This window comes from Eulemur rufifrons, chromosome 20, assembly GCF_041146395.1.
Source record: "Eulemur rufifrons isolate Redbay chromosome 20, OSU_ERuf_1, whole genome shotgun sequence".
Lineage (NCBI taxonomy): Eukaryota > Metazoa > Chordata > Mammalia > Primates > Lemuridae > Eulemur > Eulemur rufifrons.
In genome coordinates, this window is record NC_091002.1 from 28,106,119 (window position 1) to 28,133,843 (window position 27,725).

At 57.2% G+C, this 27,725-nt stretch overlaps 2 protein-coding genes across 4 annotated transcripts in view; both read right to left on the bottom strand.

Annotated features, from left to right (window-relative positions):
• Positions 1-1,436: 1,436 nt before the first annotated feature.
• Positions 1,437-11,572, bottom strand: SLC4A11 (solute carrier family 4 member 11). Of its 3 annotated transcripts, none has more exons than XM_069495504.1 (20): positions 11,530-11,572; positions 9,910-9,954; positions 7,579-7,731; positions 7,406-7,455; positions 6,918-7,143; positions 6,757-6,838; positions 6,387-6,510; positions 4,870-5,085; positions 4,700-4,793; positions 4,468-4,593; positions 4,275-4,388; positions 4,064-4,196; positions 3,715-3,788; positions 3,197-3,464; positions 3,020-3,126; positions 2,770-2,938; positions 2,518-2,691; positions 2,232-2,427; positions 1,981-2,150; positions 1,437-1,866 (listed from the first exon to the last, which is right to left on the bottom strand). In XM_069495504.1, exons 1-20 carry the CDS (start codon positions 11,570-11,572, stop codon positions 1,797-1,799), a joined length of 2,634 nt encoding a protein of 877 aa, XP_069351605.1. In that variant the 3' UTR covers positions 1,437-1,796. The 3 variants fall into 3 exon arrangements, with proteins under 3 accessions (XP_069351605.1, XP_069351604.1, XP_069351606.1); XM_069495503.1 differs by lacking the exon at positions 11,530-11,572 and adding an exon at positions 10,919-11,106; XM_069495505.1 differs by lacking the exon at positions 4,275-4,388.
• A 9,024-nt stretch (positions 11,573-20,596) lies between these two features.
• Positions 20,597-27,725, bottom strand: part of DNAAF9 (dynein axonemal assembly factor 9) — a 119,088-nt gene continuing 111,959 nt past the window's right edge. The window contains exons 34-37 of the mRNA XM_069496607.1: positions 26,441-26,646; positions 25,661-25,726; positions 24,524-24,617; positions 20,597-23,960 (exon numbers count right to left, since the gene is read on the bottom strand). Of these exons, the coding sequence (XP_069352708.1) occupies positions 23,848-23,960; positions 24,524-24,617; positions 25,661-25,726; positions 26,441-26,646 (479 nt within the window). The 3' untranslated portion in view covers positions 20,597-23,847. The remainder of the gene's footprint in view (positions 23,961-24,523; positions 24,618-25,660; positions 25,727-26,440; positions 26,647-27,725) is intronic.

Sequence of the window (27,725 nt, forward strand, 5' to 3'; positions counted from 1 at the left end):
AGACCTGATTTGACTTGTCCTCTCCGGCGTGTCCAGGTGAGTTCGGGACCCCACGGCCGGCGGCGGGAGCTCCCGAGGAGCGAAGATATTTCACAAAAAGGTGGTGGGCGCCGGTTCCCTTCTGTCGCTGAGGTCCCGCCGGTCGCTGCGCCCGTCCCCGAACCGGTGGTTTCAAGGGCCCAGCACGGTCGGTTTTCCCGGTCAGGGAACCAAAATGTTAACAGCAAGTGTTACAGCGAGGGGTCCCAAGGACAAACCCAGCTGCACACAGAGAGTTGGGGAATCAACGTTTATTTGCCGGCGGGCTCAGAGGGGTCTCGCCACCAAATTCTGAGCCCTGTCTATCTAATTTTTCCCATTTTTATTAAGTTGGGGTGATCCAAGGGGAGAGGGGTCTCAGGTGACAATGCCCACCAGGTAATAAGTTTAGTGTCTGTACTAGACAATAAGATTAGTGTTATGCTGATGTGCCAAATGTTAGGTCAGTGATATGTTAATGTGCCAGGTGTTAAGTTAGTGATATGTTAATGTGGGTCCACCGTGAGGGGTGGGGGTCTCAGGCGGCTGCAGTGTCAAGTAATAGATGGGGGTTTTCCTTATCACTGCCGCTCATTCCTGTTTGGGGCTCCCTGGTCTCCTGATCGCAGCCTTTGCCTCTTTTCTACTGGGGCTGCTTTTTCTTGCTGGTTTGCACGAATTCTCTGCATATTTTACATATTAGTCCTTTCCAGTCTTAGATGTAGCCAATCTCTTCTCTAGGGCTGCTACCTTAGCCCCTGGGGCGTTTGTCAAGCCAGAATCCTGGAAGGTGATGTGACAGGCTGTCTACCACTGCTGCTGCTCCCAGGTATGCACAGGGTACCCCCCCCCAGGTCCTTATTCCCTGCTTCCCAACCCCCGACATCCTGCCATCTGCAGTTCCACTTCCCTCCACCCACCTCGGGACACTGTCACTGCCCTGGTGAGTGCAGCACCTCTAAAACCTCGAATCCACAGAGCAGATGGGATAGTTCAGAACTGCTGCTCTGACACCCCCCACCTCCTGTTCCCAGTCCTCCCTCGGCCCCCCCCCCGCCCCCCCGCTCCCCTCAGGCAGCTTCCACCTGAGTCACTGGGCCCCTTGCTGTCAGCCCTGCTGGTCCCTCCACTTCACACTGCTCTGGCGCCTCATGGGCCCAGCCAGGCCTTCTCCTCTGGGCCCTTGCACATGCTGTTCCCAGAACATTGTCCCTGCAGGTCCTGGAAACGGCCACCCAAAGGCCTCCTGGGGCTTCCATGTTTCATGCTGGACCAACATCCGCTGTGCAGGGTGTGAGGTCATAGCCCACAGGTGGCACTCAACAAATACCGGTCCCTTTCACTCCACTTCCCCAGAGACTGTTTCCCCTCCCCAGTGTGGGGCTGGCGTGGCAGTAGCAGGGACAGAGGCGGCACAGAGAAGCATAGAAACAAGAGCTTTATTCTCTAATGTGCGCACAGTGAGTTCCTTACACAATCAAGGAAATGGTTTCTCTTTCAGGCATTGACTCTTTTATCAAAAGAAAATCCATCCTGCTTAGTCCCACCCTGGGCAGTAGCTGCCCTGAGCAACGTCCGTGGCCCAAAGCTAAAGGATAATAGGTAGAGGGCTGGGCACACACCACTGAACCCCCACAATGCCCAGACAGCCTAGGCCTGAGTCAGCTGTGCAAGGGCGCAGCACAGCAACCACCAGAGCCCACCTCCCCACGCAGCCCCAGAGCCAGCCTGGAGCATGGGGCGGGCGGCAGGCGGACGGGGTGTACCCACGCCTGCCATCATGGCCCGTGCTCAGCATCCATGACGTCCAAGTATTTGGCTTCAATTATTCTGGGCAGCAGGAGGTAGCTGGGGGAGGAGAGGAGGGAGGGGCGGGAAGATGAGCACAGGGACAGAGAGAAGGTGCTGGCACCCCCGCAGCCCACCCACTCTCCCGCCTGAGGCTGTGCTTTTGCCCTGTACCGGATGGGGATCATGGCAATCATGATGAGGGGGAAGATCATCTTCATGTAGGGCAGGGAGCTCATGCCGAAGGCACAGAGCAGCAGCAGCTGCAGGACCTGCAGGCCTGTGAAGTAGTGGATCTTCCTCTGGGGCACCCTCCGGACGTAGTGCGTCGGGGGGTACGCGGTCTGCGGGTGGCAGGGACCAGGTGTGGGCAGGCAGAGGCTGAATCCCCACCCGCAGCCCTCCCTTCCAGGCCAGGTGCTCACCTGCTCCTTGAGCAGCAGGGCCACACGCTGGAACAGCTGGTTGTCATCGAGGGAGGTGAGTGCGATGTAGAGGAAGAGGCCGTAGAGCACGGGCTTGGGGATCCACTGCAGCGGGGTGGGCAGCAGCAGCAGGGAAAGGCCCACCAGGATGCTGGCACCCAGCGAGGTAAGCCGCGTCTCCTTCACATTCACGATCCTGCGGTGTCCCAGGGCCAAGCCTTACCTCTGGTACCTTGTGCACAGGGTCACATCCCTCCCGGGTCTCAAGGGGCCCCCTCACACTCACGTCTCATAAATGTGCCCGTTCTCCACACACTCCTCCACTAACGCCAGCGCCCGCACGTGCAACGGGGAGTGGGGGTAGGCGGCATGGATCCAGGGCAGCCCAAACAGGGACAGCCCCGTGTTGATGATGGCCAGGAGCAGGAGGTCCCAGTGGTAGGCAGTGCCCTTCACCAGCCTGCAACAGGCGGGCACATGAGCACTGAGCCCCCTCGGCCCCTGAGGGTCAGGCCCCTACCCTCGCCAGCCCCCATACCTGTTCTCTGGGGCATTAACCAAGGCGGCCACCAGGTTCTGCTCGATGAAGAAGAGCATGGACAGCAGGAAGCCAAGGCCCATGGCACTGATGATGGCCTGCAGGGACAGCGAGTGGATCTGTGCCATCTCAAACAGGCTCTTGCTGGGGTTGTAGCGGAACTTGCTCACTGCAACAGAGGACAGGCCCCTGCTGCACCTGCAGTACCCAGGAAGCAGCCCTCCACCACCCTCCCCCAGTCCCAACTCACTCTCAATTTCCCGGAAGCCGTAGGAGCTGATGAGGGAGAAGGCGAGCACCGAGATGGGCAGGGCGCAGTCGGACAGGACCTCGCGGACGCGGGGGTGCAGGTAGGGGCTGCAGACAGGTGGGTGGTCAGCGCAGCCTGTGGGCTGCGTGGCCCTCCCCTCAGCCCTAGCCCCCTTACCTCTTCTTGAACTGGTAGAGAGTGTAGCCCAGCCAGAGCGTGCCCAGCATGATGAGGAGGCTGAGCACAGCGGTCGCCCGGCCCGAGTGCATGGCTTCCAGGCTGCCCCCCGTGCCCAGCTCCGTGGGGCTGGCCAGAAGGCTGGTGTTGAGGGCGGTGTGGAGGCTGGCGTTGAGGCTGGTGCTGAGGCCCTCCAGGCTCACCGGGGATGAAGCCCTCTTTGTGTGGTAGTCGTCCACGTGATGCCCGTAGTAGTACTTCGAGAAGACTGTGAACAGGGCCCACGGGCCTCAGCCCTTTGGGCTCTGGGAGGCCAGGGCCCAGCTTCCTCCTGCAGCCCCGTCGCCCTCCAGTAGGTGGGGCTGCTGCTCTCCGCCAGCCACAGCTCCCAGAGCACCTCGACCAGGTGAGCACCCTCAGCTTGCACCCTCCTGTCAGCCCAGGGCCAGGCCACAGCCCAGAGCCCCCCATCCCGACCTAGCTCCTCCGGCAGCAGGTGGCCACTGCTGCGCACTCACTTTTAGCCGTGCCCTTGACAGCATCTAGCACGAATGTGATGGAAATGAAGAGGGCGATGATCTCCTCTGTAGACCTGCCAGGAGGCGATGGGCCTCGTAAGAGGGGTTGTGTGTATGTCGGGGGTGACCAGACGCTTCCCTGAGGCTCTGCATGGCCCCCCCATCTCCTCCTGCCACTAAGGGGACCCGGGCCCCAGGCCTTGCCCAGTGAGCCCACCCTAGCCCCTGGGGGCAGCAATATGGTGGGGTACCCCATCCACCCTAGGGTTGCAGAGCCTCCGAGGCTGGCATGAGGCTGACCCAGATCCCCAGCTCAAGGGTCCCAGTGGCTCAGGGAAGGACCAGTTACCTCTTGAAGAGACTCATGAGCAGGCTGAGGTTGAAGAAGGCATAAAGCGCCAGGAAGAAACTGTTCCACAGGCCTGTCCACGCGTAGAAGGAGTTGAAGTCCAGGCCATAGTCGTCACAGATGACTCGAATCACTACAGGCAGTGGGGTAGGGTGGGGTCAGGGCCCAGCAGGGACCGGGGACCTCGGGCACCATCTCAACCCCACTGTACCCCGGATGTAGAGGGCCAGGGGCGCGGTCGTCAGCAGGATCACCAGCGGCTGCCCGGAGAAAAGCGCATACAGGAGGCCTCCGATGCTCTGCCCCGCGATGGTCTTCTGCACGTCTGCAGGGGTGGACGGGTCAGGTGGGTACCACGGCCCCAGGCCCTGCCCGACCCACCCTGGCCACCGCCGGCCCCTCACCGATGGCCCCGTCTGTGTTCTCATCGTTGAGGGACCCAAAAGCAATCGTGGGCAGGAGGCAGGCGAAGTAGAGGAACAGGGTGGTGGTGATGTGCTTGCCCAAGGCCTTGTTTTTCCCCATAATGCCTAGGAATGGGGGCAGGACAGAGGGTTTGTTGGGGATGCAGGACTGGCACACATGTGGGCCCGGGGCCTGAGAAGCCGAGCTCTGGCTGGGTCGCAAGGCACCTACCATCAGTGAAGTCCAGCGGGTACAGAGGGAACCTGCGTGCGACGTCCTCCCGGATGCCCTTCCCAAAAGGGACAAAGTCCTTGCACTTCAGGGGCTGGGGGAAAAGATAGAGTGCCCATTAGCACTGTCTGGCCCATGCCCCCTCCTGCCCATGTGACTCTACTCTGTACCTTCGGGTGTCTGTGGCCATGGAAGGAGACCACGCTGTGATCTTTCGTTCTCGTCACTGGACACTGGCTGGCCATGGTGAGCAGCTGTCTCTGATGCACCAAGGCCTCCTTGAATTCTTCCTCTGTGCGGGTCTCCAGGAGCTTCTGGCGGAAAGCGATGTCCGAGAACATGGTGGCAAATGTGCGTGCCACCTCCATTGCGGTCTTGGTGCTTTTCTGGGGGTGGAGGATGTCAGAGTCACGTCCACAGCCCCCAGGGAGCAGGGGAAGCCCTGCCCTTGGCAAGCACAGGTGTTCCCAGGCAGGTGGAAGCGCTCTCGGCACACACTAGAGTGGGTGTAGTTCCCCCAAGTTCAGGCATTAGTGTGCCCTACCACAATTGCCAACAAGTCAGCGGATCACCAGAACCACCATCGATCTATGTTTTTCTTATGCACTCATGATTTCTTATACATTCAGATATTAATCTCGTCCTAAGCAACAAAAACCTGTGTAATCATGGACAATAAAATTACAATAGACAAAGGCATTTACGCAGCTATGTTTCGCCAGTGGTATTTGTACTGTTCACTGATTTATTTGACCTTCAGAGGGGGGGATCCAGGCCCATGAGGCCCTCTCCCTCTTGCCTGGCCAAGGTCAGGACTGACCATGAACCATGAACTCAGCGTCCAGCCCCCACGGCAATCTGCTCACCTCCCCCGCTCTTGCCTATGGCCCTGGGGCTCTGTGCATACCACACTTCAGCACAGGAGGTGTCAGGGGTGTCGGGCTGGCCAAGCTGCCCGAAGCACCAGTCTAGCAACTCAGCTTTAGGATACCGCTGCTTCTGCCGTTCTGGCCACCCTGCTGGACGTCACTCCTTCTGACCCTGAGCTGCCCTTCCTCTCTCACCAGCATGGGAACATTTGGGGAGGCTCAGAGCAAGTCTATGAGATCCCTGGGAGGGACATTCCCTCAGTAGCCCCTCTGCCCAGGGGAAGCCAGAGGAGGGAGGCCTGCACCAGGGGCAGGGGCAGAATCATCAAGAAGCTAACGGAAGCTTAAGGAAGCTTAAGCGTTAAGGCCCTTTCGAGGCTGTGGGAGGGGTCCTAGCAATCTTCTATTCAGGATTTTCCTTAAAAGAAAACTCCCCAAACTGAATCAGCTGCAGCCCCCACAAAAGCAGGGGGCCTCTGCCCAGCAGTTGTATGGTCCAGGACAGAATATGGGTCCTTGGCCAGCAAATCATAAAGTCAGCCAACTGGAGGGGTTAGGGTCGGGGGGCAGGCCAAAGAAAGGCCCCTGTGTTTGAGTAAGAATAACTGTAAAAAGCATTTCTTTTCAGTCAAGAAGGAAATACAGCCTCCTGGGCAACCTTGGAGCAAACCGGGACGTGGCAGGGACCTAGCAAGAACAGGCAGAGAGGAAGGGGAGGCCTTCAGAGACCAGGACTAGGGCCTCCTCTGACACATGGAAGCAGGGGACCTGGGACCCTCTTCCCCAGAAAGTAGAGCCACCCCAAGACCTCTACTCACCATCTTGGGTGGGGCCAGCACCAGGATGACGAACCGAACCTCACAGGAATTTTCCCCCCAGTTCTGCGGGCGAACCAGGCGGCTGATGCACACGTGCCGCTTCTGCAGGGCCTTCATGGTACAGCTGGCAGGGAGAGGGGAGGGCACGCAGTGCACACTTGCCGCCTGGGGAGCTGGGGCTCCCCCACCCAGGACCCCTGACTATGACCCCTGGTGACTGCTGTTAAGGCAGCAACACAGACCAAATGGGATGGAGCGCTCTGACCCTCTGCCCCCAACATGCGCCAAAGCAGCGGCACTCATAGGGGACCAGCCTCTGCAGGGACATGGGACACCTAGCTCCAATGTGACAAGTGGCCTGGCAACTCACATGATGCAGAGCCACGACTGCTGGTATCGCACCCCTGTGACCGTGGCAGTGACTCCCTGGATGGTATCGGACAGCAGGTGAACTGAGGACAGAGTGGAGGCGGGGCAGGTCAGCCGGCCGCCTCCTGACCTCCCCGCCGGGGCCGGGAGACGCCGCCGTACCTTTCCCCTGCATGGGGGCGTCGGTGAAGAGCATGGCCATGAGCAGGTCCAGGTTGCAGTCAGGCTCGGTGTTGTTGGGGTCCTGAGCGAAGTGGCGCAGCATGGTTCGCAGCACGTTATCCAGTGAGGTGGCCGTCTCGTTCAGGACGATGCTGGCCTGCGCCAGGAAGCCATCTAGGTCCCGGTGCGCGCGGATCTCTTCCTTGAAGTTCTTTAACTTCAGGTACTGAGGGGACCCCAGGCACAGAACCACAAAGGCCCATGACTGAGACCACTGTCACTGCCAGGCCCTCCCCTCCATGGTGGTCCCCGGCTGCCCCTGCCCACTGGGACCAGCCCCAGCAGCCCAGCCTCAGGCTAGTTTGAGATCCTTGTTGGGGTGCTCCTGGAGGTGTGGGGACAGGGAAACAGCACGAGGAATCTAAGGGAAGCAGCCACCTCGGCCCAACTAGGGGCCTCGGGACCGCCCCGCAGGCTGGTCCACTCACCTTGCGGGAGGTGTGTAGGAGCACGCAGCCACCGTGTGCAGCCTCGCTCTCTGCAGAGAAAGGGGGAGGGCTCAGGGTGCCACCCCAGCTCTTCAGGCCTCTCTTGGTAGAGTGGGGCCCTACCTGCCCGGTCCCCTGCCCTCCCCAGCCTGTCCCTGCTGCAGCCCCCATACCAGTCTGGGAGGGCTGCATCTCCAGGTTGACATTGACAAAAAAGCGGATGCTCTCGCCAGACACGATGGAGGAGTTGACGGTGTCAAAAACCTCATCCCCCAGGGTTTCTTCACGGGCTTCGAAGGTGTCATCTGCATCATTCTTGTAGTAGTCTAGAGACCCAAGAGGCCACCAAGAGGGCCTGGCTGTTAGTGCTGCACACCAGAAGGAGGGGTTCCACGCCCAAGGAGTGGGGGTCCCCTCGGCCAACTCTCCAGTGAACGGTGGGAGAGGCCCCCCGAAGGTCAGGCAGGAGCCTCAGGGCAGCCAGGCAGAGTACCTAGTCCTGCCCCAGCCCCGTGCAGAGTACCCCTGCCCGGTGACTTTCTCCAACGTTCTTTGGCTGTGGGAACTGAGGCCCTGCATTGCTTCAGCTTGAAAAAAATATTTCCACCCCCCCAAACTTTGGACCAAACATGGGGTGTAATGATGCAGACAGGCCTGCCCTGCCCCTGCCCTCCCAGTACCCCCCAGGTTAGGGGACTCAAGGGAAGGCAGAGCCACTGCAGTAGCTAGATGGCCACCCTCCCCTGCTGCCTTGTTGGCACAGGGTCTTAGAGCTCGTCAGAGTCCAGACATCAGACAGGACCCAGGAAGCAGAAGGTCCAGAGAAACAGCCAGGGACGGACAGGGGACGGGGTTTCCGAGGAGGCCTCATCCCGCCCTGCCCCATCATGCCCCTCCCCCAGAGTGGCCAGGGTGTGTCATGGCACCCCTGGGATGCAGGACCTCAGAGCACAGTGCCCACCCCTGCTCCCCTTTCTCCTGGTCTGCCCCTCAGCTCCCGCAGCTGCCGCACAGCACAGCCTCCTACGTGTAGGAGGCGTCCCGGCCACGGGCACACACTCCTGTCTTCCCTAAGCCCCACCATGCTCCCTGCAGCCTGCGGGATCACAGTCTGGGATCACAGTCTGAGCCAGCCCTGCCACCCGTGTCCTGACCGCCGGCTCCTCAGGCCAGTCGGCCAGCACCCCAGGCATGCCAGCTCCTGTCTTCCCAGCAGAGGGCTTCCCTCCCTGGAGGGCCTTGTTCGAGGTTCCCTTGGAAACTTCTCTTCTGGGAAGTCCTCCTAGGACCCTGTCTCACTCCGGGCCCAGATGGCCCCTCTTCTTGACTGTTCTGTGGCTTCCCCGCTTATGGCTGCTCCCAGGAAAGGGGCCCTTGACCCCACTGATGCCTGACAAACACCTGTGCAGGGCCAGGGACGGGTCAGCAGCATGCCTACACCTGCCAGCAATGACTCACCCTGAATCACTTCCACCTGTGCCCACCAGTTTCCTTGGCCTATCCCAGGCCCGGTACCCCCAATGTCCTGAGCTCAGCCTGGGGCCCTCCCATGTCAAAGACCCCAAGGACTGGTGACCCCCCAGCTGCAGGCCTGCACAGTGTCCAGAGCCCAGGGAAGAACCATTAGGTCAAAAGATGTCTTCACTGCTTTTGTCATGGAGCTCATGACAAGCTCCCTCCTCATTCCAGGGCTGCCTTGTTTAAACTGTTCCCCCAGCCCCAACCTGCCCCCACCTCCCCTCTGCCCCTCACCAGCACCCACTGTCCCCCCACCCTGAGCTCCACTTTTCTCAGCTGTAGCTCTCCCCTGGTTAAGGACCTCCCTAGCTGATGCTACCAGGTCAGGTCCCTGGAGGGCTCCTGCCATGCCATGTCCCCATCACCCATCCCACAGCCCAGCTACATATCTAACCGGCCACCAGCAGCCTGGCACACAGAGTCCCCAGGCCCTGGGGGCCCTGGGTAGGAGCACATCACCACTATGTCTATGCACTGTCCCGCTCAACAACCCTCTGACAGGCCAGCTCACGGGGCTGGGCACAGGAATGGCAGCACGGAGCCCAGAGACAAGAGGAGGACAGTTAGACTGGTACAAGCAGGGACAACGGAAGCACAGACAGGTTATATTTCTTAAAGGGACAAAGCTAGCCCCCTCTCCAGGGCTGGGTAAGGACTAAGGGTTAAGGGGCACACACAGCGCTTGGCCTGAGGCTAGTCAGGTAACAGGAGCAGGCGAGGGAGGAAAGCAGGGGAGACCACCAGACGGTGCGCCTGCCCTCCCATGACCACAGGGCCACCAGGGGCCTGCCACTGTCCACCCTCCGGGCTGCCCGATCTCCTCACCACAACCTCTTGGACAGTGGGATCCTAAGGCATTCCAGCACCAGCAGCGGATCAGGCAGGTGGCCAATGCCATGGGGATGCGGGTGGGTGGGCTAGGTCCCCTAGAGGCTTCTGACCAACAAGTTCTCTGTACACACACCGGCTCACTGAGAGGTACTCACTTGAATCCTCGAAGTATCCATTCTGTGACATGGTGGAAGTGTTTTCTGCAAGGGAAACCAAAGAATTGTCACCAGCCCCATGGACCAGCCCTGGGCAGTCTCCTGTGCTCACCCGCACCCCGCACCCCACCCCACACAAACCCTGCCATTCCTTCTTACCTTTCCCAGGCACCCAACCCAGGCCATTCTGGGGAGAAAGAGGGCGCAGAGGACACTCCTAGGGAGGGGGCCCCAGGAGGAGGCAGAGGAAGCCAGCCTTAAGGCAAGAAATTACATTCCTTAGCCCATCTGCCGGGGGCAGCCCAGGTGGGCAAGGGGCAAGGAGGAGAGACATTCTCAGGATGTTTTCCCCACCAAGTTAGGTACAGTACCATGTCCTTGAATCTGGACTTTTCTGACCGAATGCAACCCAGGCTGAGGCGGGAGGGAGGAGGCTGGGGGCGGCCTCTCCACCTGGCTATTCTTCTGCCAAGCCCAGAACCTGGGCTTAGGTGCTGGGCCGGCGCCCTCCTCTCTGTCTCTCAGCCCCATCCCGGGGGCCATAAACGCCCATTACTTGCGCAGTTCCCCCCACCTGCCCGCGCGCCCCGGGTCACACGGGGGCGACCCGGCAACGGCCTACTCCCCTGGACCCCGACCCGGCCGTCTGGAGGCGGAGCCATTGGTCCAGAAGGGAGACAAAGCGGGGGTGGGGGAGCCGCGCGCCCTCCCCGGGCCGGGCCCCGGATGGTCCCGGCTGTTTGTGCCGCGCCGTGCGAGGCAGGAAGGGACAGGAGGGGCCGCGTGCACGAGAGGAAAGAGCCTCCAGACTGGGAGACCCAGGGGGTCGGGGGGCAGGATGTGGAAGTACGCGCGGGGTGGGAGCCGGGGCTGCATCCAGAAGGGAGGGCGGGGCGGTAAGGCTGGCGCCCAAGGCCGCAGGACGGACGGCTGACAGCGGGACAAGGGTCTGGAAGAGTGGGGATGGTGCACACTCCGTGCCTCATGGGCGGCAAATGGTCCCACAAACCTGGCTCCTGGCGGGACCCCGGCTGGCCCTCGGACGTCGGAACGAGGCAGAGACCGCTGCGGCCGCGCAGGGCACGGTCAGAGGCCCCGGGACCCCCACAGAGCAGGCGGGCTCGCCGCAGCGCCGGCGGGAAGGTGCCGAGGCAGGACATAAGATGCGCCTTACGAGGCGGCAGCGCGGCCGGCTCCGCAAAGCCCGGCGCTCAGGGTGCGGGGAACCCCACAGCGCCGCCCTGCCCACTCCCGAGGCCCCCGCCCCTCCACCGGCCGCACAATTAGTTCACAGCTGTAGAAGTTCAAGTCGGCAACAGCACAGCATTAACTAAATCAAGCGCGCAGCGCCCACGGAGCCGTCCCGGCCTCCCACATCACCCGCGCACCTACCCGCGCTCTCGCTCCCCCGCGGCCGCACTCGCACCCGGGCCCCTTCTCCCTGCCGGGAAGCCCCCACAGCCCTCTCGCCCCCGGGCCGGGCCCGCGCAGGCCCGCGGCATCCGCGCTCTCCCCGGTGCCCCCGACGACTCCGCGTCCCCGCCCAGCGCGCCTCGGACGCCGAGACCCGGGCGGCCTTCCCGCCGCGCCCCCGCCACGCCCGCGGGTTCAGGCACCCACCGCACGGCTGCAGATGGAACAAGCGCCTGGTGGCTGTGGCCATGGCCCGGGAGATTGGCCGCCGGACGGCTTCCACGCGCACTCACGCCCAGGCTCCTGACCTGCGCCCCGGGACCCTAAACTTGGCGTCTCGGGCGGGCCAGCAGCGGGAGCCGGCAACACACCTCCGCGCCGCGGCTGGGTCCTAATGCCGCTCACACGCCCCGCCCCGGAGCAGGAGGCAGCGCCGCCAAGGGCGGGGTCCCGTCCGCGCGACCCGCGTCCTCACCGGCGGGAGGGCTGCTCAACCCGGGGCGCGCTGCTCAACCCGGGGCGCGCTGCTCCCGGGCGCCCGCGGCTACTTGGCCAGAGCGCGTACATCCGCCTCCGTCGGGCCGATGCGCGCCGGACCAAGCGTGGCGGGGTTGGGGCTGGGCGGGGCTGGGCAGCTTCGGCCCACGGACCCACGGAGCTGTGCGACTGCGGAGGGTCCCGCGAGGGCTTCCCAGGCGTCCGCTTTAAGTGCCTGGCCGGCCCCTGCCTCCTCCCTTCGGCCGGGGGCCTCCGCAGAGCCACGCCCGCTGGCTGCCCCGCCTCCTCCGTTCATCCCGGTGGCTCGGCCAGTAAACCCTTTTCCTCCTCCTCCTTCTCCTCCTCCAGGAAGCCCGCCCAGACTAACTAGACGGGCCGGCGCTCTCCGGCCTCGGCCGCGTCGGGTTTGCTCGCTACGCGCCTCGAAACTTCTCTCCTGGCCTCGTCGCGCCCTCGGCCTTCTCTTAGGTCAAGGTCGTGGCTCTCGGCTTCTTTCCTTCCCAAAATGGCCCCGGCGCCCCGTCTCCCTTCCTGAATAGGCGGGAGCCCAGCCTGGGGACGCGCCTTTTCCGGCGCCTCGTCTCCTGCGAGCAGCGTGTGTATGTGCGTGTGCACGTGTGCATGTGTGTAGGAGGCGGTGGTGCGCGGGCGGGCGCGCGCGGCCATGGGGTCTGGCAAATCCAGCCTGTGCGATGAACCCCTGGCCTGACCCTCGGCTTCCCAGGAAATGATTCCATAGCCTTCGGGCCTCGGAATGACCCAGGAACACACCCCTGCGAAGTGCTAACCTCCCAACCCCCTTCACACTCTGGCGGCCCGGCGCTTCCCCCCTCACCCCCGCTGGGACGTTGTCCTTGGTTTCTGTGCCCCAGCCACAGAAGAAGGCGGGCGGGGCAGCCAGCGGACAAGCCCACCTCTGCGGAGGGGCTTCAGAGTAGCAGCCCCCAGGGGCTCCTCCCTCATGCATGGACGGCGTGAGCAAGGCTGACCCAGTGTCCCCTCCAAGCAAGATAAGAGCAGATTAGGAGCAAAGCCATGGAGTGCCCCTCTTGGATGGACAGTCTGAGGGGACAGTCCTGAGCACACCCGCTTTGCACTACTCCAGGAGGCACTGGGGAAGACACCTGCTCCATGACCTGCCCCAGTATACTCTGACAATAGACTCAGGGCTGGGATGAGAAAGCCCCCAGAGGAGACCCGGGATCACTATGTGCACCCCTCTGGGTCTTGTCTAGACACCCTCTAGCTAGAGCTCCAGTTGAGGCACAGACTCCCTGTGTCCTGGGTGGGGGTGGCCACTTGGAGGGACCTGAAAAACAGACAGGCTGACATTGCCCCAGAGCAAGGCTGGACTCCTGAAAAGCCACCCTGTTCACTGCCAGCCTGTCCTATCTGGGAATGCCTGGGCTTCTGCATCTGCCTCCCAGCAGCTCCCAACACCTGGTCCTTCCAGACCACGGGTTCCAGGAAAGCAGCCTGGATTGGATGGGCAGCCTTCCATTTCTCTCACAACAGCCGCCTCTGCCCTCATCCGAGGACCTCACCCCTCAGCTCACTGAGGAAAAAGGAGCCACAGCCAAGTCTCCCCCAGTCACCTCTGCACCCCACTTCTGCCTGGCTGTCTCCGCCCCTGCTGCCTCTGGACTCACCCGCTACTGAGGCTGTTTCCTTTCCAACTCCCACCTGTGTCCTGTGCCATGGCGATCAGAAGCTGAGGGCAAACACAGGTCTCCCTGCCTGCTCCCGCTGGTCATTACACAGGCAGGCAGGTTAAGGGACCCAGACATAGGCACACATCCCCTCTCATTCCCTCCCTTCAGGGCTCAGACTTCACTGGGCTGTGGACACAAGAACCATGGCCCCTGGGTTCCCCAAGGCACTTAATGGCTTTCTAAAACAATGGCAACTCGGTTTCCCCTGGTGCCACTTACCTAGTCTGCAGATTTTAGAATCCAGGACTAGGAGAAGTAACTGTATAGTTATCTCATTTAAAAAACAGAACACAGCCAGGCATAATAATGGCCGGTGCCTGGGGAGGCTGAGGCAGGAGGATTGCTTGAGCCCAGGAGTTCAAGGCTGCAGTGAGCTATGATGGCACCACTGCACTCCCCCAGCCTGGGTGACAGAGCGAAGTGAGACCCTGTCTCTAAAAAAACCCCAATTCTCCCTTGAACGCCCTTCCCCTCCAGGTACTGCCCAATTCCTCAGCCACACTTTGGAGCAAGCTCCCCCAGACTTATCCCTGCCCTTCTCCCTACATCGCTTCATCCCACTCATGCCCGTCTTTTTGTCCCCACTGCTCCACTGAAACCGCCGTTGTCCAGGTCACCCTGCCTCAGCTTTCTCGCCCAGCACCATAGGGGCTGCTTTTCTTATAATAGTGCCTTCTCTTCCTGTATGTTGCCTCTGACCCAGTGCTCAGCGCTGGCCTGCCCAGAACTTTCCTCCGTGGCTCCCTACCAGCCAAGGCTGACTGTCACATTTCACATCTGTCCCTGAGCTCCAGACCTCCACATGCCACAGCCTCTTTAGCCCTCCCTCCCCCCATGGCTAATAGACAAAATTTGAATGAAATTCATGGCAAAGAGAGCTCCTGCGTCTACCATCTCAATGGCTCCACACCTGGGAGTCCCCCTGACTCACCCACACCTGATCCATGAGCGAGTTTTGCTGCCTTTGCCTTCAAAACGGAGCTCAGATCTGCCCACTTGCACCTCCAGCCTGGTCATCATCCGGCCTTCTGACTCCTTTCTCCCCCTCATTGGAGGTGGAGAATGGATTATTGGCTTCCCCCACACTTAGAAATTCCAGGCCGGGCACAGTGGCTCACACCTGTAATCCTAGCGCTCTGGGAGGCGGAGGCGGGCGGATCGTTTGAGCGAGTTTGAGACCAGCCTGAGCAAGAGTGAGACCCCGTCTCTACTAAAAAAAAAAAAAAGAAAGAAATTATATGGACAGCTAAAAATATATACAGAAAAATTAGCCGGGCATGGTGGCGCATGCCTGTAGTCCCAGATACTCGGGAGGCTGAGGCAGGAGGATTGCTTGAGCCCAGGAGTTTGAGGTTGCTGTGAGCTAGGCTGATGCCACGACACTCTAGCCCTGGCAACAGAGTGACACTCTGTCTCAAACAATAAATAAAGAATAGAAATTCCAAAGCCCCTGTCATAGCCTGGGGGCAGCGGTGTGGGCTATATAACCTGCTGCCTCTTCTTGTACCTCCTGCTCCCTGGGGAGCACCGCCTCAAGCCCTGTGTTCACGCCCCCAGCTCTTACCATTTCATCATTCAGCTCATTCCATCCTTCCGGTCTCAGAGGTCTTCTGTGGTCACCATCTCAGGTAGGTTCCTACTGTCCTTCCCTTACAGCTCCTCACGGCCCCTAACTCTGCAGCCTTCTTCCTTCTTCTTACTGCACTGCCTGGGTCCTGTGTCCCTGAGAGCAGGACTGCGTGTGTCCTTCACCGGTGCTGCACCCATTGTAGCAGGTGCTCAGGAACCTGCCAAGTGTTGAAGGCAGACCCGGGTCTCTGCGGATAGTTGCAGAGGCATTTCAAGCCAACAGAGCCCTCCAGGTACCTCCCCTCCGTCCTCCATTTTCCAGTCTTGCCCAGGCTTTCCAGCAGTGCCTAAGGGCACCCAGCCAGATACTCCTGATTTCCTCTTTCCTCTCAGCCCAGACTACTCAAGTGTCACCAGGTCGCTCTGGTCTGCTGCACCCTGGCTGCCCTCACTTTCCTCGGCCCCTTGGCAAGCGTGGCTCCCGCACTTCACAGCCAGCAGCTCTCCCTTGCGTCACTCATCACTCAGGTTTTACAAGCCTCTTGGGGGTCCTGCTGCCCTGATGGGCACTCCCAGCCCCGCACAGCGCTTCTCCAACTGCAGCCACGCAGCCCCCTCCCTCTTCCCATGCTAGCCCTCTATGAACGAGGACTTGTCACCTCTGTAATGGTCACTTATTTGTGGGAGCCCGGTGTCCAGCTCTGGACCAGGCCCGCTGGCTGGGCTCAGCTGCCTACTAAATCAACTCCCTGATACTTCCTGCTGGTCTAAGTGGACCCAGCAGCCAAGCCAGTCTCCTGTCCGCCTCCGAATCATTGTTTAGACCGTCTCCACACCCCATGCCTTTCCCTTCCCTTCAGTATTTGCTTTCTACCTGTGGGAGCCCAGCATGAGACGGGCATACAGGGGACGCCGAGGGGCTGGGGAGAGAGAACTGCCCTCCTCTCTCTCCTGGGGGCATGTCCAGGCCCCACATGTGGGTGGAAGGATGGCCCTTTGGTACTCAACTAACACAGCACTAAGTCTTCTCTCTGTTGCCATCTACCCCTACCGAGGAGAGGAAGATCCTGGCGCTTATACGGGCAGCCCGCAGGGCGAGGAGCCCCTACCCTGCAGAGAGCCAACAGGGACCTGCTCCGCTGAGGACGACATCCTGCTTCCCTTCCCTCCACTCCTTGCTCACAGCCAGAACTGAGCACTGGACAGGGGCTAAGGGCTCTCGGCTCACTGATTCTATCAGACCAGCAGACCACTGGGCAGGAAGTTTCCAGGGCTGCCCTACTGCCCCCCTGTCAAGCCCCTCTGCCCTCTGCCCTGGGTCCCAGCTACTCAGCCCAGCTTCTCAGCTGAGAAACCTCTAGTGGACAGACTCAAGCAAACACTGACCTTTCGCCGAGCAGGTCTTAGAACAAATACAAGGCTGGCCCCAAACTTCCCCACCCTCCTCTACCTCCAGGCCCTATTACATTGAAATCTCATTACCTGTCACTGGAGAAATTCCAGCTGGTGACGCGTGATGCTAAGGTTCTCCGGGTATCCTGTCACCTCCTGGCCATCCTTTTTTTTTTTTTTTTGAGACGGAGTCTCACTAGAGTGAGTGCCGTGGCGTCAGCCTAGCTCACAGCAACCTCAAACTCCTGGGCTTAAGGGATCCTCCTGCCTCAGCCTCCCGAGTAGCTGAGACTACAGGCATGCGCCACCATGCCCAGCTAATTTTTTCTATATATATTTTTAGTTAGCCAGATAATTTCTTTCTATTTTTAGTAGAGACGGGGGTCTTGCTCTTGCTCAGGCTGGTCTCGAACTCCTGACCTTGAGCAATCCACCCGCCCTGGCCTCCCAGAGGGCTAGTATTACATGCGTAAGCCACCTCACCCAGCCCTCCTGGCCATCCTTGGCCGTTGTGTCCCTCACATCCTCCCCACCTATGGCTCTCCTTCTCGCAGGTCTCCTGTCCTGCCCAGGGGCCTTGAGCTCACCATCCAAGGCTGACAGGCCTGAGGTGCCACTCCAAGCAACCATTCCCTGCAGCTCCCACTGCTCCCAGGAAGGTGAGTGGTTAGAAAGGAAGTGGAGAGGCCCCGGACAACACCTTGGAGCCTCTTTGGATCTGTGACCATTTTTATCTACAAAACCAAGAAGTTGGGATGAAGTTCTTGTAGCTAGAAAATTCCATGAAGTTTTAGTCTGAAACCGAAATAATCTTCCTTATCAACCATCTTTTCTTTTCCTGTTGTCCTTATTTCTCTACTATTTGTACATTCATCCAGGCATGAAATTTCAGAGTACAAACGTAAAGTTTCTTAAAAATGAGAAGGGAAAAAAAAATTAAACTTTTTTATTGGTATAGGATAAGCAGTAGCAATTGTAGGCTAAAATGGAAACATATTCACACTTTATTTGGTTAGTATTTTTTTTTTACCAGATTTATAGCCATTTATTAGCTTGACATACAATTTATTGAATCTGATGCAATTTTTTAAGCTAAATTATTTTAGCTGGTCAATTGAGCAATGCATGGGAAAAAAAGGAGTGATTTGTGGATAAACAAATTTATTTTTCTTCGAATTTTTAGAGAATGAAACAAAAAAGTCTTTGGAATTGTTTCAAAATGTTGGGTTTTTTTCCACTCTGGCTTTTTCCGCTTTTACCTCGAGGTCACCCCCTTTGCTCTTGTCTAATTAGTCATTTTGTCTTGTCAGTTGTTCCTTCAGAATGGCTCTCTAGTTCGTCCACTTTTCACCTCCACCCATGTGGAGCAGCAGCCCAGCACGCACGTTATAGTCCACGTGGCCTTTGTTGTATTTAAGAAGATTCTCAAACCGGATCCCATGGACCACTGATGTCTCTGGGTGCTCTGAGGCATTATAAAATCAAACAGTGGTGGTCTTTTCTCAATCTGCAGTGGAGGCTGAGGGTTACCTTTGTGGTTAGAATGTCTTCAATTTAAATTCTTTCTTCCCTTGGTTAAAAATCACAACCACCACACTCAGTAACTTAGTGCTTCCTATCACTTGTACTAGAAAAGACATGCAGAAAGCAACATTTAAGAAAATCAAGTAGGCCAGGCGCGGTGGCTCACGCCTGTAATCCTAGCGCTCTGGAAGGCCAAGGCGGGAGGATCGCTCGAGGTCAGGAGTTCGAGACCAGCCTGAGCAAGAGTGAGACCCTGTCTCTACTAAAAATAGAAAGAAATTATATGGACAGCTAAAATTATATATATATATATATATATATAAAAATATTAGCTGGGCATGGTGGCGCATGCCTGTAGTCCCAGCTACAAGGGAGGCTGAGGCAGAAGGATTGCTTAAGCCCAGGAGTTTGAGGTTGCTGTGAGCTAGGCTGATGCCAGGGCACTCTAGCCAAGACAACAGAGTGAGACTCTGTCTCAAAAAAAACAAAAAAAGAAAATCAAGTAGGTGTCTGGTTTAACAGAAAAGCTCACAGACTGCAGGGGGATGTGCAGTGCTGGTCTGTGGGAGCAAGCCCTTCTTTGGGGGCCCACCTCCCAAATGGGTCTGGTGTTAGGGGGCCCATGGAAGTGCACAGAGACCCTTGGCCAGGCCACTGTGGCTGGTTCAGGGATGGGAATGTGACCCCAATCTTGGGGGCACCTCTGGAGAGGTGGCGTTGCCTTGGGGTGTTGGTGCTGCCGGTGGCATAAAGGAAGCCAAGCCACTCTCCACTGCTGGGGGAGAGTGAGGCCACCAAGGAGAGGGTTCTGATGACATCTGAGCACTTGTCTGGGCCCAGCTGAACTTGTAGCTGGACCACTCTGGATTCCTCCTACAGAAACAAAGCTGATCCCTTTCTGTCATGGGCTGGAAATGGGTCATTTGGTCATGTTTTCTTTGGGCATAACTCGTCTCTCGATTGTATGATAGAAATTAATACACCAGGCTGGGCGTGGTGGCTCACGCCTGTAATCCTAGCACTTTGGGAGATGGGAGGATCTTTGAGGCCCACAGTTTGAGGCTGTAGTGAGCTAGGATGATACCACTGCACGCACTCTAGCCCAGACAACAGAGCAAGACCCTGTCTCAATAAAACAACCCAAAACAAACAAAAAAGAAATTAATACATCAATATTTCTCCATGCTCCTCAGAGAGCCCTGTGATTTTCCGCAGCTCCACACAGATCCTCTGCTCTAAATCCCATTTTCCACATGTCTATTCCAGAAGATCCCCTGATTCTGGGGCTCCCGCTCTATCCAGTAGCTCCAGGTGGGTAACAGGACTCCTTCCCAGCCCCAGGTTCCCTGGCCTCTAAGTCCTCCTGGCACTCACAGCTCACCCAGACCTGGAGCCCTTCCATTTACTGTCTTCCCACTGCCCTGGCAGTTCTTTAGGGGTTAATCCCCAACCCTGGAGTTTTCTGGAAAGGCGAGCACAGGAGCTCCATCATGGTTCAAACTCGCGCCTGCGGGTGGGGAGGCAGCAGGCTCCGGAAAGCGCAGTGCGCCAGTGATACCGCCGCCAACTCCGCCCGGTCTATCAGGCCCTTCGGGTGCAGTTTTGCATTTGGTTTGATTGTGACTAATTGATCGCATGGAACTTCCACGTCCAAGACCACCATTCCAGTCACCTGAGGCTGCCTGCGGAGGTGGCACCCTACCCGCCTTGGGTCAGCTCTCAAATCTGCCCAGCGGGGCACTTCCCCTTGTCCGGACCCCTGCGTCTTTATGAACCGGCTGCGGGCGGCGGGTGCTCCTCCCCGGCCGACTGTCCTCCCCACCCATCAGGGGGCGAGGGGTGGGGTGTCAGCCAGCGGGAGCCCGGGGAGCGGCCTGCCGGGACGCCGCGCCAATAGCGGCGGAACCGCAGGCGAGCGGACCCGAGCCTGCACGGGACAATTGGTGCATTTGTGTTTGTTCCTCTAGTCCCCAGGGCTTCGGCAAACCTCTGGCTCAGAACTTGCGGTTCCAAATCTGAGCGCCGCGAGTGCTCTCTCGGATTTAATGCGGACATGGGCAGTGGCTTTGCCACCTGCTCCAGTTACTGGACCCTTCCGCACCTCGGTCGTCCCATTTATAAAATGGGACCGAAGGGCCACCTCGTGGAGCTTTTACCGCGCTGAAACGAGCCGGTCAGCCTGTAATGGCGTGGTTCCTTCTGCAGCCCGGCCAGGACGGGCTGGGGCCCGCGAACCGGCACGAGGGAGAGCGAGCCAGGAGGGGAGGGGGCGCCCCGGGAGAACCGCGTGCCCACAGCCGGCTTCCTTGAGCCCTTCCCCGAATTCTAGGACTCCCTAACTGCCCACCCCGCAAGCCAAGGTGGTCTCTTCGTCTGAATTTTAGTCTCCACGGGCCGCTCGGGGTTCTGGGGAGAGGTGTGTGAGCCCCAAGGACTCCTCCCCGAAAAGCCCCAGCAAAGGGGGCGTCGGGCGTCAGCTGAGGCCAGGCCCCACTCCCCGGGGGCCGGGCCTTCTCACACCCGCCCCAGGGACTCCAGGAGACTGAGTCTGCAGGGCAGCCAATGACTGGAGGCCTTGCTTGTTCAGTGATAGTTTATTGGTCCTTAGCATTAACATCTTAATTACCAAGGTAAATTCACATACACAACTGCAGGTAAAAACATGTAAAATAATATAAAAATAAATTGAAGGCTACTTTTATATATTTACTGAATTAAGTAGTGTAATAAATACTATAATAAGCAAAAAGCTTCAATCACACAATTCAGTTTCACTGAAGTTACAGTAGTGTTTGTAAATATGAGTTTTAAAATTTAAGTTACAAATATTAAAGCACTGAAAAACTAGTATAAAAGTGAATTTTGGCACGTAAGTGAGCTCTTATGTCATTAGTATTTAACACCCTGGGACAATGAAGAAACCACTTCTCACCTACTTCTTGAGGTACAACTACCCAACTAAGTCAGCAACACGGCTGGAATACTTAATAGTTTACAATCTTTGAGTTGAACGTTTCCCTTTTGAGAAGCCCAAAGATCAACCCAGAGCTTATTACTGTGCAAAAATTCTCCAAAATCCTATTAGAATTTAGGAGGGAACTTTTTCTTGCAACCTGAAGGGCCCAGCATCCAGGCCTCAGGTCAGAGAGCCCCCAGGGCTCACGGGGGCCAGCCTGGCTCCTCACCAGTGGCCCCTTCCAAAGGTAATCCCGTTTTCTCCAATTTCTGCCTCCCCTGTCCAATCATAAAAAGAAAAATCTCATGTCAAAACATAAAATAACCTATAACTTCAGCGACTTCAACATTATCACACACACTCTGGGTGATATAAAACCAAAGCTGCTAACAGGAAAGTTGGCAAAAAGCATGTAAGCCCCTGGAGGACGCTGCCTTTCCTAGGAACCCACCCTGGATGTCTTTGCTGGGTCCCCTGGATCCACTTCTGTGGTCAAAAGCTAAAACACAGTGTCATGGCCCTTCCTCTGGAGACAGCCTAAGACCTGGCTCCCCACACAGGAATCAAGTGGATGCTGAACTTCACAGTCAGAACCCGGAGGCCCGGCAGGTTCTGGAAGGAGGCGTCCTCCAGGGCTCAGTCCTCCAAGAGCTCGCACAGTGCGCTAGTGTGCCTCTGCACGGGGCAGAGCAGTGCGCCCCGAGGAATGCCCTTTCGCCAATGTGCCCCTTGACACGCCCGAGCAGGCTGAGGAGCATCTATAGAGGCCTCAGCCAGTTTTGCCTTTTTGGCTTTGATACTTCTTAATGTTTTGACTTTTTTCAATCACAGTTTCATATTCAAGTTGAGGTAATCACAGTTTTTCCTCCAAGAGGAAAGGAATTGGGACCGCGGGGCAGGTTGGTGAGAGAGCATTTCTATGGAAAATGGTCAGAAACCAGGACCACCACGCAGTACAGCCCCACGTGGTGGGAAGGCCCATCCATATGGGCGGGCTCCGACCCCTCTTTAAAAACTCTTCTGTGCAGCAGCCAGACTGCCAGGCCAGGGCAGCCAGGAAATGGCTCAAGCTCCCATATCCAGAGCTTTCTTTTAAAACTTCACAGAAACCCACCTGGAGGAAATGGCCTGTGGTTCTCACCCCCCACCCCCCTCCCTCTTCTAAGGCTGCTCAAGTTTGAGTTTTTAAAAAGAGCTCGGTAGAGCTAAAGGAAGCTACAGTAACTCATTGCTTATTAATCAATTGCACTTAAGATCTATGTTATTGATTCTGAAGCAGAGGCAGGCCCCTCGTGGACCCTGGCCTCCGGCCAGCCAGAAGTCAGGGGCTCCCAGACTTGGGCTCCACAGTGGGGCCTTTTATCACCAGTGGCTTTGGAGCAGAGACTGGAGCACATGGGCCTTTTCAGAAGCCTTTCTTGATGCAAGATTTCTTATTCAATGGTATTTGGAGTTTTGTTCGTTTGGCTTCAAATACAAATTTTTTTCTAGTACACTTTATTGACAAGCTCTTGACAATTGCTTTGCTACTTGCATGCAGGCCTCTGTGTGATCAGGCACACAGACCCCGTGTGTTCCATCCTCTCTCCCCTCTGCATCAGGGGGCTTTCTCAAAAACCCCTCTACATTACTAGAAACTTTGCTGGTTTCATCTATGTGCTTCTTCCTAAGGCATGCAAAAAAATATGTGAAATTCAGAAAACATTTACAATCTAGGCAGCCAAGACGCTGAAGTCCTGACAGACATCACCTAAATATCAGTGCCTGTGACACCCCCACCCCCCGTCCCCACAGTAATTATGAAGGTCAGGCACAGGACACACTTGTAATTCCCCTCTGCTTTACCATGCCACTGGAAGGAATTCTAACTTGGGTTTTGGAACTCTTTGAAATTCCTGGTCCTCAGGAGCCAAACAAGCCGAGCGCCAGCAACAATGCATGGGGGATATGAGTTTCCTGAAGTTTGCGGCTGAAAAGCAGGCCTTCCCTGGCAAGGCTGGTGGGAGGGCTGGGCGCTGGAGGCTGATGCCTCACAAGTGAGCAGACCCCAGGCCTGAGACTAACAGCTGCAAGACGATCCCCTTCACAGTTAGGTGAAGCCTTACCAGGGGGGCTTGGGCAGCAGGCTTGCTCTTGACCCTGAATCAGGGAAACCCGAGTGATGCCACAGGAGAGCTCAAGAACCAAGCACAAGGGAGAATGCTGATGTCAGCTTGAGAGCCATATCATTCTGGAAAACAATGTGCCTTTCCTTCAGTTTAGTCTATAAGGGGAATCCCTTCATTTCAGAACAAGCGGTTGTTCTCAGCCTAAGCTGCTAGCTCTGTGGGCTGGGCTTGGGCTGCTCTCCCCAGGCCTGGGCCGGGGCTAGTAGGGCCAGCTCCTTCAGTGGAAGGGGCCTAAGCAGGGGAGGCAGGCACTCCACTGTGGGTGACGGCTCTCCTGGGGCAGAATTTGAGGCCTGAGGCCTGAGGCCTGTTGTGGCCTGGCCCCCAGGCACAGCCACAGTCTGGGCAGCCAGGGTTCCTTTTAAGTCCCAGCAGCACCGCTGTGCAATCCAAATGCTTCTCCTTACCCCCACACAGTGCCTCAACAGCCCAGAGGAGGTACTGTCATCAGAGACCCAGAGCTCCTGGACTGCCAGCAGCACACACAGGCAGTCCCAGTGTGCTCATCCTTGAGGACGCACTCCCCCCCCCCAAAATCAGTGGCGCAGGTGATGCTCTTCAGCGCTGTATAGAGAATAAAGATATCATGCACTCAAGCCAGCACACATAGGCCAAGGAGAACAAAGACAGCCCCCTCAGGGAGGGGCCACCCATTCGTCCATCTCCAGGGTGGACATCGTGCAGGATGTACGGCCCCAGGCTTCTTCTAGGGCTTCTGCTCAAAGAGGTCATGATACTCCTGCTGCTCCAGCTCACGGTTATACCTCTCGATTTCTCGGTTGGCTTCTTCCACGTAGTCATTCATGAACTGGTCCATAACTGATGTCTCATTAAGGAAGAGAGCTCTGAGCCTGGAGGAAAATGGAGCCTCCCTGAGCCCAGAGGACCTGCAGGCAGGCGAGGTGGGGGACACCGAGGCAGTGTGTGCCTGGCCTGCACAGAGGGTACGCGATGGGCTCTGGGTATATACTGGCAGCATCACAGCTACTAAGATTGTGACAGGTATTCGCATATGGCCATCAATGAGGTCCTAGAACTGAACCCTCCTGCTTTCATTAGCACAGAGCAGCACCCCAAGGCTCTCATTTTGCCCTGTCCATCTTTTCACAGATTAACTGTGGCTGCCCCAACTTGGAAATCAGGACCCTGATGACCACAGAACTCAGGATGTCACCACAGCTGCATTCAAACTCCAACCCACAGAGTAACACTAAATAATGGAGAAATCTAATTTTAAGGACTTTAAAAGAGCAAATGAAAAGTCTGCCCCTGTGGGTTCCCAGCCCCAGCCTGCTCTAGGGCCCAGATGCAGTGGCTCTAGCAGACACCCCTAGCCTCGCTGTGCCAGATTCCACACAGGGACCAAGCTGTTCCAAGGATACGTGGGTGAAAATCAGTCTTGTCACCAAAGAAATTAACAAATTGGGTGCCATTATAAAAGTAGCCTGCTGGTAGGGGGTCCAGGTGGCGTTTCACCTGTAGGAAAAAAGAGTCCTGTTAGAATTATCTCACCACTTTCTATCATTCACTCACTCATTAAAAACATAAACAAGTCCATCACCCTAGCAAGACAGCCTGCTCTGCTATGCAAACGAGCCAGGGAATTAACACCCCCAGCAACCCTCAAGCTGGGAGTTCCTGGTGGGAATATGCCCCTGTTGCTCACAGTGGAACTGGTTTGATAACACACCCTGTATAGGCTGTTTCCCTGTCCCTTCCCTCTCTCACCTTCCCACCTCCCTATCTAGTGTCTCCTAGAGTCACTACCAAAATAAACTACCTGTACTCAAGTCCTTATTCAAGGTCTGCTTGGGGGGAACATGCATTACAAGGACTGCCTTCTGAGGTGCCTACATTGTCCTCCCCAGGAGCACCCAGGGCTGTCCAGGCCTATGGGAGCTGGTTAGGAAGGGGTTCGCCTCAAGTCCAACGCAGAATACTCTCCTGCCCCACCTGCTCATTAGTGGGCTGGTGACACAGCCCATCCTGGGGCCTGGACTCTGTGTCCCTTTTAGCCTTTTGCCCCCAAACCCCTCAGGAAAAGGCCCCAGTAGGCACGGCGATTGGGGCAGGGACTGGGGTCAGCCTGGAGGCTGGGAGGGCTCATCAAGGGGCCTCTCAATTGGCCTTAGGATTCCACAACCTTCCCATGAGCAGCTTCTAGATCTAGACAGTTTTTCCTGAGCCCTAGCTGGTTTATCTGGGACAGAGGTCTTCTGCAGCTGCTTGAGCAGGGTGATAAGGCACAAGGCAGGGCCTCCATCACCTGCTCCTCCCACAGGCACTGGCTCTCCTCGATCTCATGCCCAGGTCACACCAGAGGCCATCTGCCCACTGCTCACTGAAATTGCGAGGCCAGAATTCTGTACCCAGCTTTCCTCTGTGGCCAGAGAGAAGCAAGACTTCCAGCATGTCCTGCCAATAGCTCCCTTACTCAGAGAATCCAAAAGACAGAGCTACGCAAGCCTAGGAGGACAGTCTTGGGCCACTGAGGGGAGAGCCCAAGGCAAAGCACTCACATGGATGTTCCTGATCTCCTGCTGGGTCAGCATCCCCCTGGTCTTCAGGGCTTTCCTCTGAGGCTTCTGTGCAGAGATGTAAGGAGTGGTCAGGTCCCAACAGAGCTGATGGAATTCATGGGTGGGTGAGGGCTCAGGGCTCTGGGAGTTGGTGACATAACCACAATCCCAGCTGAGGGGAAAGTATATGAGCTGCCATGGCCTGGACATAATATCCTGCCTGTCCACCCTTTGGGAAGACCACTTTCCCATGGCAGAGCCCTGCGAGCTAGCAGGGAGCAAGCAGCAGAGGAGAGCCTAGTGTTTTTGCAAATGGGCATGGTCCTGCTTCTCCACAGATTCTTATGCCTAGGCCCCACCAATGACAGACATGCAGACAAAGGGACAGCCCAAGGTCTCCCAAACACCATTTAGGAGCTTATACAGATGAGGCAGCCCATGCCTCAGTATAAAAACAGGTCCCAACTGCACATCTGCAAAAGACCCAGGTCCCAGCCAACTCTATTCCCAGAGTTCTAGGATGAGCTAAACCCCTAAGGCTGTGCTAAGAGCCTCAGCACCCAGAGAACCTGGGCTCACAGAGCAGACAACACAGCACTCCTGCCTAGAGGTTGCCCTGAGTGACTTCCTTCCACTCCCAGAGTGTCCCTGAAAGTGCTGGCTGAGCCTGAGGGGCAGACCAGTGGGCAGGCATCAGTGGAGGGGCTTCTCAGGGCCAGCAGCACCTCTGAAGTATGTGGGTCACATCTGTGCCAAGTCTGTCTGGGCTTTGGAAACCACCTGCTTAGCTGACTGCCGCAGCCAGTCCTTGACGCTGTCCTCTTTCAGGGAGCAGCCGACGAACACCAGGTAGCACTCCTGCTGCCCGCTGCTGTCTTGAGGTGTGCTTCTGGAGTCGGGCGGTGGCGTGGGTCCCTCCAAAACCGGCATGATGCTCAGGGAGTTGGCCAGAGTATTGTGGCAGACCTCCATGGTCCTCTCGGAGTCTGTAAGGGGAGCACACGTTAGTCCCTGAGACCCTGCCCCAAAAGGAAAGGCTTCGCCAAGACTGCAACAATGCAGATGGCTGGGACAGATTCATGAGAAAACACAGGAGGGAGAACTGCCATGACTGGTGGCAACTGAGAAAGGATGGAGTAAGAGAGGGAGGAGCAAAAGAAGTCCCTGGCTTGGCTGATTTGGGTGATCAGGTGGACACTATTAACTGGGAAGGGAACAAAAGATGAAGAAAAGGTTTGTAGGGGGGAAAGGGGGAGGCGTTTGACTCTGCACCTGTGGCATGTGAAAAACTAAGACCCTGAGTGGGAGATATCCACACAAGTCACTGGTGTAGCTGAGGTCGCCCCTGTGGAAGATTGGTTGAGGAGAAGCAAAGAAAGCCCCGTTGATAGAGGTGTGGGGGTTCTCAGCAGAGGCCTGAGAGGCCACGGGAGGAGGGCACGGTCAACAGCACAACAGAGCCACAGGAAGGTCCTGTAGATGGACAGGAGAGGTGTGTCCAGGCCATATGCTGAGGAGCTGGGGGCTAGGAGTGACTGGAGACACAAGAAAGAAGCAAGGGCCCCCCAAAAGGCAGGATAAGAAAGGGATCCAAGGCCAAGCGCGGTGGTTCACGCCTGTAATCCTAGCACTCTGGGAGGCTGAGGCAGGTGGATTGCTCAAGGTCAGGAGTTCGAGACCAGCCTGAGCAAGAGCGAGACCCCACCTCTACTAAAAATAGAAAGAAATTATATGGACAGCTAAAAATATATATAGAAAAAATTACCCGGGCATGGTGGTGCATGTCTGTAGTCCCAGCTACTCGGGAGGCTGAGGCAGGAGGATTGCTTAAGCCCAGGAGTTTGAGGTTGCTGTGAGCTAGGCTGACGCCACGGCACTCACTCTAGCCCGGGCAAAAAAGCGAGACTCTATCTCAAAAAAAAAAAAAAAAAAAAAAAAGACAGGGATCCAGAACAAAGGTTAACCCTGAACAAGAAAGGGTCAACAGCAGGTCTAAACAAAGAAGAAAAGGAGGTGGTGGTGAGAGGGAGAGTGCAGGCACCAAGACCTCTGAAGCAGGCAGGGG